Source organism: Neovison vison, chromosome 6, assembly GCF_020171115.1.
Source record: "Neovison vison isolate M4711 chromosome 6, ASM_NN_V1, whole genome shotgun sequence".
Lineage (NCBI taxonomy): Eukaryota > Metazoa > Chordata > Mammalia > Carnivora > Mustelidae > Neogale > Neogale vison.
In genome coordinates, this window is record NC_058096.1 from 59,977,892 (window position 1) to 59,992,969 (window position 15,078).

The window sequence follows — 15,078 nt, forward strand, 5'->3', positions numbered from 1 at the left end:
TCTGATTCCATACAAATTTTTGGATTATTTGCTCCAGCTCTTTGAAGAATGCCGGTGGAATTTTGATCGGAATGGCATTAAAAGTATAGATTGCTCTAGGCAGTATAGACATTTTAACGATGTTTATTCTTCCGATCCAAGAGCATGGAATGGTCTTCCATCTTTTTGTGTCTTCTTCAATTTCTTTCATGAGTGTTCTATAGTTCCTCAAGTATAGATCCTTTACCTCTTTAGTTAGGTTTATTCCCAGGTATCTTATGGTTCTTGGTGCTATAGTAAATGGAATCGATTCTCTAATTTCCCTTTCTGTATTTTCCTTGTTAGTGTATAAGAAAGCCACTGATTTCTGCACATTGACTTTGTATCCTGCCACGCTGCTGAATTGCTGTATGAGTTCTAGTAGTTTGGGGGTGGAGTCTTTTGGGTTTTCCATATAAAGAATCATGTCATCTGCGAAGAGAGAGAGTTTGACTTCTTCATTACCAATTTGGATACCTTTTATTTCTCTCTGTTGTCTGATTGCTGTTGCTAGGACTTCTAATACTATGTTGAACAAGAGTGGTGAAAGTGGGCATCCTTGTCTTGTTCCTGATCTCAACGGGAAGGCTGCAAGCTTTTTCCCATTGAGGATGATATTTGCTGTGGGTCTTTCATAGATAGATTTGATGAGGTTCAGGAATGTTCCCTCTATCCCTATACTTTGAAGCGTTTTAATCAGGAACGGATGTTGGATTTTGTCAAATGCTTTTTCTGCATCAATTGAGAGGACCATGTGGTTCTTCTCTCTTCTCCTATTAATTTGTTGTATCACATTGATTGATTTACGAATGTTGAACCATCCTTGTAGCCCAGGGATGAATCCCACCTGATCATGGTGGATAATCTTTTTAATGTGTTGTTGGATCCTGTTGGCTAGGATCTTGTTGAGAATCTTAGCATCCATATTCATCAGTGATATTGGTCTGAAATTCTCCTTTTTGGTATGGTCCTTGCCTGGTTTGGGGATCAGGGTAATGCTGGCTTCATAGAAAGAGTCTGGAAGTTTTCCTTCTGCTTCAATTTTTTGAAACAGCTTCAGGAGAATAGGTGTTATTTCTTCTTGGAAGGTTTGGTAGAATTCCCCAGGGAATCCGTCAGGTCCTGGGCTCTTGTTTTTTGGGAGATTTTTGATCACTGCTTCAATCTCGTTATTAGATATCGGTCTATTCAGGTTGTTGATTTCTTCCTGGTTCAATTTTGGTAGTTTATATTTTTCCAGGAATGCATCCATTTCATCAAGGTTGCTAAGCTTATTGGCATATAACTGTTCGTAGTAACTTCTGATGATTGTTTCTACTTCCTTGGTGTTAGTTGTGATCTCTCCCCTTTCATTCATAATTTTATGAATTTGGGCTTTCTCTCTTTTCTTTTGGATTAGTGTAGCCAGTGGCTTATCGATCTTATTGATTCTTTCAAAAAACCAGCTTCTAGTTTCATTGATACGTTCTACTGTATCTCTGGTTTCTCCCTCATTGATCTCAGCTCTAATCTTGATGATTTCCCTTCTTATGTGTGGAGTTGGTTTGATTTGTTGTTGATCCTCCAGTTCTTTAAGGTGTAGAGACAGCTGGTGTGTTCTGGATTTTTCAATTTTTTTGAGCAAGGCTTGGATGGCTATATATTTTCCCCTTAGGACCGCCTTTGCTGTATCCCATAGGTTTTGGACCGAAGTGTCTTCATTCTCATTGGTTTCCATGAATTGTTTCAGTTCTTTTTTGATCTCCTGGTTGATCCAAGCATTCTTAAGCAAGGTGGTCTTTAGCTTCCAGGTGTTTGAGTTCCTTCGGAACTTTTCCTTGTGATTGAGCTCCAGTTTCAAAGCATTGTGATCTGAGAATATGCAGGGAATAATCTCAGTCTTTTGGTATCGGCTGAGTCCTGATTTGTGACCCAGTATGTGGTCTATTCTGGAGAAGGTTCCGTGTGCACTTGAGAAGAATGAGTATTCTGCTGTTTTAGGGTGGAATGTTCTGTATATATCTATGAGGTCCATCTGGTCCAATGTGTCGTTCAATGCTCTTGTTTCTTTATTGATTTTCTGCTTCGATGATCTGTCTAATTCTGAAAGAGGCGTGTTAAGATCACCTACGATTAGTGTATTCATATCAATATGACTCTTTATCTTGATTAACAGTTTTCTTAAGTAATTGGCTGCTCCCATATTGGGAGCATAGATATTTACAATTGTTAGATCATCTTGGTGGATAGTCCCTTTAAGGATTATGTAGTGTCCTTCTGTATCTCTGACTACAGTCTTTAGTTTGAAGTCTAATTTATCTGATATGAGAATCGCTACCCCAGCCTTCTTTTGAGTCCCATTGGCATGAAAGATGCTTCTCCACCCCTTCACTTTCAGTCTGCGTGTATCTTTAGGTTCAAAATGGGTCTCTTGTAGACAGCATATGGATGGGTCCTGTCGTTTTATCCAATCTGCAACCCTGTGCCGTTTTATGGGTGCATTGAGGCCATTCACATTGAGAGTGATTATTGATAGATACGTTTTTATTGACATCGAGTTACCTTTGAAGTCTTTCTTTCTGTAGACTGTCTCTATATTTCTGTTCAATGCTATTCTTGGGATTTTTCCTCTTTTATAGAACCCCCCTTAATATTTCCTGCAGTATCGGCTTGGTGGTTGCATAGTCTTTTAAGTCTTGCCGGTCTTGGAAACTCTTTATCTCTCCATCCATTTTGAATGTCAGTCTTGCTGGATAAAGTATTCTTGGCTGCATGTTCTTCTCATTTAGTGCCCTGAATATATCTTGCCAGCCTCTTCTGGCTTGCCCGGTCTCTGTGGACAGGTCTGACGTTATTCTGATGGGCTTCCCTCTGTAAGTAAGGAGCCTCTTTGCCCTGGCGGCTTTCAAGAGATTATACCTACAATTATAATTTCTCAATTTGACTATCAGGTGTCGTGATGTTTTTTTGGAGTGTATAATCTTGGGTGGAGACCGTTCAGCCTCTAGTACATGAACGCTGGTTTCATTCGCGAGATTCGGAAAGTTTTCATGAAGGACTTGTTCCACGACATCTTCTAGACTTCTTTCTTTCTCCTCCCCTTCAGGAATTCCAATAATTCTGACGTTGGAACGCTTCATGGCATCACTTATTTCCCTAATTCTGCTTTCGTGGGATCTAAGCTGTTTGTTCCAGGCTTCCTCCTGATCCTTTCTCTCTATCTGTTTGTCTTCCAGATCACTAATTCTATCTTCTGTCTCAGTTACCCTAGCTTTGAGAGAGTTTAGATTGGATTGGAACTCATTGAGAGCATTGTGGACCTCCTCCCTGGTAGCTTTAAGCTCCGCCCTAACATTGTGAACATCCTGTCTGGTCGCTTTCAGTTCGGCTCTAATCAATTCTGTTTGGTCATCCATGGCTTTCTCCAACCTAGCTATTGCCTGGATAATTGTTAGCCTGAATTCTCTTTCCGACATATTGTCTATGTTGATAGCCGTTAGCTCTGTTGCGGAAGGTCCATCCTCTGTATTTTTCTTCTGTTGGGCATTCCTCCTCCTAGTCATTTTGGTGGGAGAAGACTGAACAGATGTAGCTGGATGTATCAACTCTGGTGCAGTCAAGGTGCACCCTGGAACACTTCCTGATCTCCGTCTCAGAAGCCTCAGTCTGGGTGCAGAAGCTGAATAAATTCCCCCTTGGATGCTGGCAGTGCAGGTTCCAAGTTAAAGACCCTGGGGGCGCAGGATCTTTTGCTCGTCCCCAAAGCCAAGGCAGTGGCGGCTGTCTGGGAGCTCCTGACCGCCAGAGAGGTTCCAAGCAGCGATCGCACACTGAGATTTTGCCGCTGGCCGGGGCTGGGAGTGCCCGGCTTGCGCACACCTCTTTTCAGAGGCGGCTGTGGGTCGGGCGCGCGTCTGGGGCACTGAGAACGGGGCGCTGGTCCGTAAGCCGCAGGCTGGGCTTTTGCGCGCCTCTGTCCGGGGAAGAGTTTCGCGGGCGCGAGGCTTAGACTTTGAAACAATGGCCCGGGTCTAGAAGCGCCCCAGGGCCTTAGAAACCCAGGAGAGCTGGAGCGACGTGCACGCGCATCTCAAGCTTTGTGGTAGGGCTAGCGCGCGTTCTGCAGACCGGCTCCCATCCCCTCACAGGAGCCGGAACCCCGCGCTCTGGGGCACGCTGGCGGCTTAGGGACCAGGAGCCGGTTTCTCCGCCGCACTCTCTCTGCCTCCGCGCCGGGGAGGCCGTCTGGGACCGGGGACTCAAGCCCCTGTCCCTAGCCGCCCCGATTCCCACAGTTTGCCCCCGCGATCCTTTGCTCTTTTGGAGTGCTTTCAACCAGTCTCCGAGTTAATGCTGGTCCCCAGACGCAGGGCACTCTCGCTCGTATCGGGGTATTACTTTCCCACCGGTCGCCTCTGGTGGCTCCCTCCCCCTTTTGTTTATCTTCCGATCTCAGTCCGCTGTTCCCATTCCGCTTTACCTGCTCACTGGCGTCTTCTGCCCCTGTAGAGATCCAGACGTGTATAATTCTGATCTCAGGCTGATTTCATGGGTGATCAGAGTTCTTTGGTAGGTAATCAGCTCACTTTGGGGTACCAGCTGAAAAGACGCCTCTTCCTAGTACCCCGCCATCTTGTCCCCCCCCCAGGGTTTCACTTTTGCCTACTCTTTTCAAATTTTAGTTGGGCAGCCCATGCATTTAATTTATGGGTAAATGTGAATGGGTTAGGCATATTTGTCCAGAATATTTTACTCCTAAGAAAACAAGATCAGAAAAGTTTGGAGACCACTGTTCTAGATAAACCTGTAACAGCCAAACTACTTGATGTACCAGCCCCCAGACAGACCTTTCCCACCAGCCGTGCCCTCAGCTCTTTACATAGACACACACATCCCAAGGGGCCTTCTAAACCCTTTATCCAGGGAACCTTTCCTGAAGACCTAATATTGAAAATGCTCCCCTCCTATGCTCTCACTTGCCCCTTCTCATTTGTGACTGAATTGGTGATCAGTTAAGGTTTTAAAATAAAGAATGCTAAAGTTGTTACATGAGTGGAATCCCTTAAACTTCAGTGGTTTTGTGCAACAGTAGTTTATTTCTTCTGTCCTGGATTGCCTTGGCTTCTTCCCCCTTGGAGCTAGAAATACAGGACATGTGTCACCAGGACTAGAGAGGGAGAAATGGAAGGTGGACCCTGGTTCTCTAGCTCTTAACAGCCATAGCCTGGAAGGGACGCATGACATATTTGCTCACACTTAGTAGGCCAGCACTAGTCACATGGCTCTAAACCTTCTGCAGAGGACGCTGGGTAGTGAGGAGCTTCTGGAGATTTGCTGAACACTAGCTGACTTCAAGTCCGGAGCTGTCGTTCGTCAGAGATCCATCCTGTAGTACAGTGACTTGCGTACTGTCCTCTATGGGAGATCAGTAACATTTTTTATACCTGGTAATAGTGAAATCACGTATCATACTTTTTACTAGTCACTCAGTCAAAATCTGATTAAGGAATAAGCTAGAGGGTGGCTGGGTGGCTCAGTCAGTTAAATCGAGTCACGTCAGGCTCCTGCTCAGCGGTGAGTCGGCTTCTCTTGCCGCAATGCCCCCCTCCCCCCTCCCCATGCTCTTTCACTCTCTCTCATTCTAGCTCTCGCTCTATCACAAATACATACATAAAGTCTTTAAAAAAGAAAAAGGAATAAGCTAGGAATATATTTAGAGGCCGACTAGAGCATGGCTTATACTTAAGAACATCAACATTTTGTTACTCTTGCCTGTTTGACATCAGAGTGGTCTGGGTAGATGTTCTAGGTATTAGTCTAGAACTGCACTGCCCGGTGTGGTTCCATTAAAAACTCAGTTCCTCATCCCAGTAGCCACACTTCAAGTGTTTGATAGCCACACGTGGCTAGTGACTAGTACTGACAGTGCAAATGTAGGACATTTTCACCTTTGCAGAAAGTTCTATTGAAGGGGACTATGTGAAGAATAGTACAAGATTATTCTAGATTTGGGTGTACATGGTAGAAGAATGAAAACAACCACAGAGAAAATTACTCTTTTTCTGTTTTTAAAAAAGATGTATTTATTTGAGAGAGCAAAAAGGTGCTTGTGGGCATGCGCAAGAAGTGGAGGAGCAGAGAGAGGGGGAGACATGCAGGCTCCCTGCTGAGCAGAGCCTGACATGGGACTCAGTCTCAGGACCCTGAGATCATGCCCTGAGCAGAAACTAAGACTCAGGCGCTTACCCAACTGTGCCACACCCAGGCCCCCCAGCGAAAGCTACTCTTACAGATAACGATTCAGGTAACGTTACTTTTCTGCTAAGAAAGTAGATTCCTTCTTAAAGTAGTCCTAAGCAGTTGGTAAATATCTCAGAAACTGTTTGGTGGGAGGCAGTATTGGGATAGTAGAGATAGCCTGGGGCTAGGAGTCAGGGGACCTGACTTGAAGCCCTAAATCTCTCTTAATTAGCTGGGAGCCCTTCTGCAAATCACTTAGTCTCTCTGCTCCTTGCTTTTCTCATTTATAACATTTAATATCCAGAGGTGTTATTCCAAGCTATTATTTTATTTTCTCTGAGGTCCCTCCTAATTTAGAATCTTTCTTTTTAATTAGGTCTGTGGGTAAAAGAACAACTTTTTAAGTAAAAATGACCTTTCTTAAACTCTTCTAAATCTATTTAAACTCATGTATTCAGCCCTTCGGGAACTAGATTCGTTTGCTTCCCAGGATCTCCCCCAATGCCATTCCTCTGAGCAGGAGCTCCGCCCTCTTTCTTGAGGGCAGCACTCACCGCCACCCCCTGCTGCCTTCCCACAGCCACTTGGCATCACCTCTTAGGAGCAAAACTTCTCCCTGCCTTCAAAGACGTTTGGGAAAAGTGAATCTTACTCTATAGAATGGGGAACTTGCAAAAAAACAAGCAAAAGAAGTAATTTGGGATCAGAAATATTTCTTTTTGGGGTGCCTGGGTGGCTCAGTCGTTGGGCATCTGCCTTCCGCTGGGGTCGTGATCCTGGGGTCCTGGGATTGAGCCCTGCATCGGGCTCCCTGCTTGGTGGAAGCCTGCTTCTGCCTCTCTCACTCCCCCTGCTTGTGTTCCCTCTCTCGCTGTGTCTCTCTCTGTCAAATAAATAAATAAAATCTCTAAAAAAAAATTCTTTTTTCATGTGGCTAGCCGCCCTCAACCAATGGAACAAAAAACTTTGTCAGATCTTATTCTTGTCACTGAAAGGATGTTTTTTTAGAAACCATTCTCCCTACGGTATCTGCTAGATCACATGTTCTTCTGTTTCACTCATCATGGTTATTGGCCAGAGGATATCCAAAGGGTGTGCTGTGTGTTTAAGACCGCGAAGGCTTCCCTGTTTTTCTAAGACAGCTGCAGTGTCCTGAGCGACCAGGGAGGGATGTGGGCTCCTGTGCCCTGGTCTCTCCTGCGCTCAAGCCTCTCCTCTTGGGAGAAGGTGGAGCTGGCTGCCTCTTGCTCCTGATGGATTCGCAGTTGTTTGTAATTTTCTCACAAAATAAATACTCCAAGGCTATAATTTCTCGTTGGTCTCAACCCCAGAAAGTGTATTCTGTTGTTGTTGTTTTTGGAAAGTTTTGAAAATGTCTGCTTGTTGGAGATTATTTCAGTGGGAGCATGTATGTCAGCAGTTACATTTCTCAGACACATTTTCTTTCTCTTTTCCGTGTCCAAATAACCCTTCAAAATAGCAAGTACCTAGGCCTCAATGAGGAATTCATGTCGGAAATTTATTCTCCCCTCTGTTTTTTTTTTTTTTTTTCATCTCTCCTCTTTTTCTGAGAAAATCCATAGAAAATAAGAAGGAGCTAGACATACTTTGCATAGCCAAGAAAAATAACAGGTCTTACTGTTGCCTTCACCCAACTTCGAAATTGTACCGTGTTCATTTCATGGTGGGGCAGAGCCACACTGCACGTAGGAATTGCAATTCAGCCTTAGTTGTCTTTTATTTTTAGATTACAACAGAATTCTCAGAAGATACAAATCTTTGGGATTATCTTTCTAGACCAAGCTCACTAGGTAACTCGGTCCAGGAAACAACTCTGTTTTCCTGGCTGCGAAATAAGATGCATTCTAGCTACACTGATGCCCCTTCCTCCCTATTTTTGTCATAGTTCCGCATTTTGTGAATGAGCCTCTGGGTGACCTGCTTTGGGGTCATTAAATGGTCTCTGTTTACAACTCTGTCATGGGGATTAATGAGTTAACTCCTTTCTCCCTCTTTACATACCTGTTTCCTCTTACTCCCTTTCCCTCCCCAGATGCATTCTTTTCTCCTGGTTGCTTATAAAAGTGGGTTGGTGGTTGGTAGCAAAAGTGGGGCCTGTTTCCATTTTGATTCCTATAAATTACCAAGGGTGCAGAAGTAACAGTAATTATTTGGCTGGTTCTTGTTAAGCAGGAGGGGTTCTGGGCTGAATTTCCTCAGTAAAACCTTCGTGGACTTTACAACCCAAACACCTCTGCAGCCACCCTGTGCTCAGATAAAAAACAGCCCTCCTGTCCTTTTTGTCTGCTTGTCATCTTCTTGCCCTTTTTTACTCATGTTCATTTCCTGCCTCCATGCCTCCTCCTTCCTTCCTTTCCCCTCCTTCCTTTCTTGAGACATGTATAGAACAGGTGCCAGCAATTTTCTCAGGGAGTTGGGCAAACTGGAGCATGTCATGATCAAGTTCCTAAAATCCTTTCACTGGTAATTCATTCAGAGTTCTAGATAAATAGGTTATTTCATTGGGGAATAGTAGAGAATTAAAGCAAGTATCTGGAAAATTGAGAGGAAACCAAAACTTGCTTTTCGGTATTAGTTTCAAAATCTGTTAATGGAGTTTTCCCTCTAGGACTCACTGTTAAAATGCCTCACTGTTCTACATCCCCTTTACTCCAAATCTGTTAAGCTCCCCACTGGGTGCAGAGCACGGATAGAAAAAAAAAAAATGTGAAAAGGTCCCTATTGTGTTTAAAGTACAGAGATTTGAAAAGATTTTCTTGGAGTCTCTGAGACCTTAGGATTCATCAGAGGCACCCCCTAAACAAGGAGTTCAGCATGCATCGTGCGTACGATGGTACTGTCCACGATAGTCCAGTAGCGGCGGCATGGACTGCCGTGTGGCTGTGGATACCTGACCTCCTGCAAACACATGGTTCCCAACAGCTGTGAGAGAGGCTCACAGCCCAGACCCTGGCCATGGCTGGGGGTCCCAGCCCCTCTAATGCTGGGCTCCCCTGCCCTCCTCGCTGCCCGTACACGGGGCAAGCCTGTAGCTCTCGTGCCACAGTACAATCCCCTTCTCGCTCAAGGGAGCCGCTTATAAGAAATGACAGGAGAGAGTTCTTTGGTCTTCCAGCAGCTGTTCAGATCAAATCTTGAATGTAGCCAGCATGTGCGCTAGAGGCAGGGGGCAAGGGGACAGAGCCAGGCCCTGTGGCAGGCAGCCTCGCTCACCAGGGCCATCTCTCTCTTTCTCACAACAGAGCAGTGCGGGGGATCGGAGTACCTCTTGGAGTAAGTCCTCTGGCTTATGGGACGTTGGCTCGAACCCTTTGGGACACCGTGCTGCATGGGACGATGACAACTCAGAGAGAAAAAAGGCCCAAGGTCACCCTCGCTTGCCTCCTCTTGGCCACAACAGGCTGCTTTGCTGACTTGGGTGAGTGCTTTCCTTCCCTTTCTCAGCCTGCCCCTCTTACAAGAGCACTTTGCCCCTTCATGTCTCATTCAGCAGTGACCCTTTAACAAGGCCTTTCTTTTCCTGGATTTCAACGAACGCTTCATTGCCACTGGCCTTTGGGGAGGGGTACACTTAGTAATACAAGATGAGACATCATCTTGGCTGCCTCATATTGTTGCATTTTAGTATTTTAATCATTTTAAATGTATACCAGCAGAGGAGAAGTAATAGTAACTGCCCTTAACTGAGTAGTTTAGTGTAGGAGATTATGGCAGGCAGTTGACACGCATTGTCCCGGGAGCCAGGTGTTCCTAGCCCCATGCTGTAGGCAAGAAACTGAGATACAGAAAGGCTAGTGACCTGGCTCAGAAGCCGTGGCACTGGGGTTTGGGCCCAGGTCTGTCCAACCCCAAAGCTGAAGCTGCCACTCCAGTTTGCTGTCGTCGTCATCGTCTTCTGCTTTCTTCTTTCCTCTTTCTTTTTCTTCTTTCTTCTTCTTCTTCTTCTTCTTTCTTCTTTCTTTCTTCTTCTTCCTTCTTCATCTTCTTCATCTTTTTCTTTTTTTAAGATTTTATTTATTGTTTTGACAGAGAGAGAGATCACAAGTAGGCAGAGAGGCAGGCAGAGAGAGAGAGGGAAGCAGGCTCCCTGCTGAGCAGAGAGCCCGATGCGGGGCTCAATCCTAGGACCCTGGGATCATGACCTGAGCTGAAGGCAGAGGCTTAACCCACTGAGCCACTCAGGCGCCCTCCAGTCTGCCTTCTGAGAACATGTACAGGTTGGGGAATGGACCCAAGCACCCGGGAGTTCTTCAGGGGAAGATGGACTCCCCCAGGTTTCTCAGCTTGGGAAGGCCACCTGGGTGCTGGGCTTCTGAAAAGGTCATGTTACTGGCTTCGTGGGGGATGTTCGTTCATGCCTCTGTCCCTGTTCTCCCTCCAGACCAGGTCCCTCAGGTCACTGTCCAGCCTTCTTCCACGGTCCAGAAGCTCGGAGGAACCGTGATCCTCGGCTGTGTTGTGGAACCCCCATGGATGAACACCACCTGGCGCCTGAATGGGAAGGAGCTGAATGGCTCAGATGATGCTCTGGGCATCCTCATCAGCCGTGGGACCCTCGTCGTCACCGCCCTCAGCAACCGCACCGTGGGACGGTACCAGTGTGTGGCCCGGATGCCTGCGGGAGCTGTGGCCAGCGTGCCGGCCACTGTGACACTAGCCAGTGAGTGCTGCTCCTTGCTCCTCAGCCCCGGGGCTCCTCTCTCCTCCTCTCTCCCATTCTCTTTCTCCCCCAGGCCGTCCATACCCCCTTGTCAGCAGTCTTCATGTGAAAGGGGGCCTTACAATTTCACATTTCAAACCAGAGAGCAGTAGGTGCCCAGCAGTCCCCAGGGGTGGACGACCGTTGGGCCCCTGCGAAGCTGCTCTCTAAGTAGGGACCTGCTGTGGAGTAAGTGTCTAGAAGGAGGGGAACTCCGCGTGGTTGAACTGTTTACAGGCCACAGCTTTCTGCTTTCCCTCTGGCTATGGGTGTGACTGAGCCAGCTGCTCCCTGTCCCCCACCCAGTCCTCCATCCCCCGTCCTCAGGGCAATTATGGTCAGAGCATTTACAGGGCCATGTATAGTCTGAGCAGAGCTGCCCATCCCACATGTGGCCTCCTGTCTGCTTGAGGGGCAAGTGTATTCCATATGCCAGATATATAAATAGTAGAGCACAATGAGAAGGAAACTGTGACCAAGAGTAAAATGAACAGAAAAGAGGATGAGATTGGGGTGCGGTTTGGTCCAAGGAGGATGCCAGGTGAAGACTTGATAGTACTCTTAATTTTTAATTATCACTTGTATTATGTATTATGTATTAAGTATCATGTGTATTATGGTACCCTCAGTGCAAAACACACATTGCCTCATTGTCTACCCATTGTACATAGAGGAGACAAGATTTAAGGAATAGACTTCTGAAGACTGCGGGGCAGTCCCAATATCCATTCTTAAATGCTGAGTCTACAACCAGGAAATATTAAGAATGACCTCTTGTTCCTTGGACCTTGTTCCCTTGTGACCTAGCAGGGTTCCCTTACCCCTGACTATTTGCTTCGGACTTCTATGTCACTGTCCTAATCACCCTCCTGAGGGATATGTGTTACGGGTCATGCCTAAAGCCTCAAACTTACTCATTGCTCGTTCAAGTGTGGGTGGGGTCCCTGGGGTGTGCAAGGCATGAGTCCTGCAGGAAAGTATTAGGGGATGAGGAAGTAGACCAGCCGGGGAGAAAAGACCCCTCCCTGCCCTCCCGTGGTTAGGTCCCTGGAGGGACATCCCTCGGTGGAAGAGCAGGGCAGAGGCTGCCAACCCTGTTGCTGTTTTCTTGGGAAGTAGTCAAGCAGCCCTGCCCTTTTCTCCGAGAAGGGAGAAAGCAGGGTGGGTCCTCAGCTGACCCTCCAATGGACTAGGCTGAGCCTGGGCGGCCTCTTGCTGCCTCCTCACACAGTGGGAAGCATTTTCCTTGGTGGCAGCATGAGCACATGAATCTGAGCCCCGGGCCTCTGGGAGGTAGGCTGTGCATGGTCAATGAGGGAGGCAGGCCCCAAGCTACCAGCTGGGCCCTCCCCTCCACCTGTGCTTGTGGGTGTGAGGAGGAGGGTACGGGCAGACTTAGGTGAGGAGGGTTGAGGGTAGGGAGGGGTCATCTCGTCGTACAAGAAGGGCTGAGATCTCGTCGTACAAGAAGGGCTGAGGTCAGAGCTGCACTCCTACGATCATATTCCTCTTTTATATTTTCCAATTATAATGAAAATCACATTACAAAAAGTACAGAATTTATATATATTATATATAATAACATTTTCCCTCAGCCCACCATCGTCACACAGCCACCATTTACCATTTTGGAGGATACGTTCCGATCTTGATCCATACCCATACTTTCTTTTTTTATTGAAGTATCTAATTGACACACAGTATCAGTTTCAGGTGTACAAGATAATGGTTTGACATTTGTGTGCCTTGTGACATGGTCACCACAATAAGCCACACACAGTCACCTTTACTGATTGTATTCCCTGTGCTGTACATTATATCCCCATGACTTATTTTATGACTGGAAGCTTGGACCACTTGATCTCCTTCACTAACCCACCCCCCCACCCTTCCTCTCTGGCCACCAGGACTCTATTCTGTGTCCATGAGTCTGGGTTTTATATTGTTTTGTCTTTTAGATTCTACCTGTAAGTGAAATCATGGGGTACCTATCTTTCTCTGACTCCTGTCCCTGAGCCTGAGGGCATGCCCATACTTTCACACTGTCATAGCCACCTACTGAATATACAGCTTCTGTCCATATTCTCTCCCCCTCAGCATTGTGTGGTAAGCACCTTCCCTTAGCCATATGACTATATTTACTTTTCTTTTTCTAGAGTTCTAGAGTTGAGTATAAATGCATCCAGTAAAGTACACAAAGTGCACTAATAAGTCAACAACCGATGCATTTTTCTTATGGCCACCCCAAGTAACCATCTCTCTAGTGGGTCCCCCTTTCCCCTTACCTAGTCATCTGTCCCCCACAGCCTGCAGCAGAGCAGAATCAGAATTACCAATGGCCCTCGAACATGCCTTGAGTGGATCTACCATATGTACTGATTGTGGGCCATTAGGTCACTTCTGGTGGTTCATTATTACAAGTAAGATGTGCCTTTTAGTAGTATTCGTGCCTTTAAAGGATAGCATTGCTCGTCTGCAGATGGCCAGCACGTGTCTGTGAAGGCTCAGGAAACCTCATAACCATCTATTTGGCCTCATTAGGAGCCAGGCTGAACGTTTTATTTGGAGGAAGGGATAGTTGGAGAGTACAAGATTTATGTTAGAGCCCTCCTTCTACTTTAAGGTGTATCTGTATGAGGAGAAACCATTTTTCACCTTTATTTTTAAAAAATTCCTGGTCACTTCCTTCTGTGGCACTTAAAGGGATCTGCAGTTGACAGTGAGGACAAAGGGGAGGGTTTGGTTGCATCCCAGAAGGCCCAGGGAGAGAAGAAGTGGGTTGTGCGGAAGCCCAGTGAATCTTGCTTGAAAGCCAAGAACTGTTGGCTTGTCGTGGAGACATGAATCAGAAGTGAAATGTTTGGAGCTGACTGGAGGGACGGAGAAGTGCTGGAAATGAGAGCAGCCTCTGAGGAGCTGTGGCCACGGAGTAGAACTGCAGCCTGCCCAGCCCGGAGGAGGCAGGGGGAAGGCGGAAGCAGAGGCAGAATGGGGTGCTGTCTTTGGGCTAATGCCATGGGGGATTTGGCCCAGACGCAGCAGTTAGATTAAGTTTCTGAAAGCACATTCCTGAGCAGAATGGGGGCTGTGTTTTGCTGGTTGGCTGATGGAGGGAGGCTGAGTGGTGAAGGGATTACCAAGGCATGGTCTGCATTTAGAGGCAAGGCTGGGCAGTGGCATGCGGGCGCGCGCGCACACACACCCGCCCACACTCAGCACTTAAGGCTTCCTTTTCCTCTGGCCTCTTTCGCGTGCATTCAGATGTTCATCCTCAGACAAAGCACTCACTGTTTGGCCTCCCTAACAAGGTGCTGCCTCCTATGTCTTCATGAACTCCTAGATCACTGGGGCCTTTTGATGGTGGGGGCTTGGACCTGACTTGAGGATTCAGGGGTATGGAGGAGACCTCTAACAAGAACTTTCCTAGTCCAGACCTCTTTGACTTAGATGCTGGGGGCTGGGGTTATGCTTGGACTTCACCCCTGTCTGGACATTGGCTTCTGGTCTTCAGTAGAACAGAAACCCGTGTGGATAACTGCTGTCTTCACTCCCTGTGGAGGTGTCCATCCCACTCTCCTTTATGCAGAACTTTTCTCCTATTGAACCTAAACTTTATTTGTGGTAAATCTCTTGCTGCTAATGCCTCACTTCAGACCACCTTATCTAATTCTTGCTTTTCAAAATACTTTTGACTTTGATCTCCTTTCTTCCTTTCTCCTTTTTTTTTTTTTACAAGCTTTATACAAGGAGGCCAACCTCTCTACATGGCTTCAGTGTTCCCACTCTCTGCACCTGAACCAACAGCAGACATTGCCAATGGACACCATATTCCTTTTTTCTATACTCTGATTCAGCCTTAGAATTGCTCTCAACACAACCCAGCAAGTAATCACAATTCAGCAGAGCTGTGAAAGCTGTTTTCTAGTCCTCACCTCTAATAATCCTTACCTCTAATGAACTCCTACATAATTCTTCATTTTTAGCTTTTTTCCTTTTTTTTTTTTTATTCTTTAATTCTCCCAATTCTCCTATCATCCCTAGGTCCCATTTGTTGTTGGAAATAAAGCAGTGGTAACTGGGTGGTAATTCTGTACCTGGGAACTTTAGTCCTCAAACTAAAG

The 15,078-nt window shown here is 46.4% G+C and overlaps 1 protein-coding gene across 1 annotated transcript in view; it reads left to right on the forward strand.

The window, feature by feature from the left end:
* BOC (BOC cell adhesion associated, oncogene regulated) overlaps positions 1–15,078 on the forward strand; it is a 69,569-nt gene that overhangs the window by 24,749 nt on the left and 29,742 nt on the right. The window contains exons 2-3 of the mRNA XM_044251389.1: positions 9,501–9,676; positions 10,640–10,918. Coding sequence (XP_044107324.1) covers positions 9,501–9,676; positions 10,640–10,918 — 455 coding nt within the window. The remainder of the gene's footprint in view (positions 1–9,500; positions 9,677–10,639; positions 10,919–15,078) is intronic.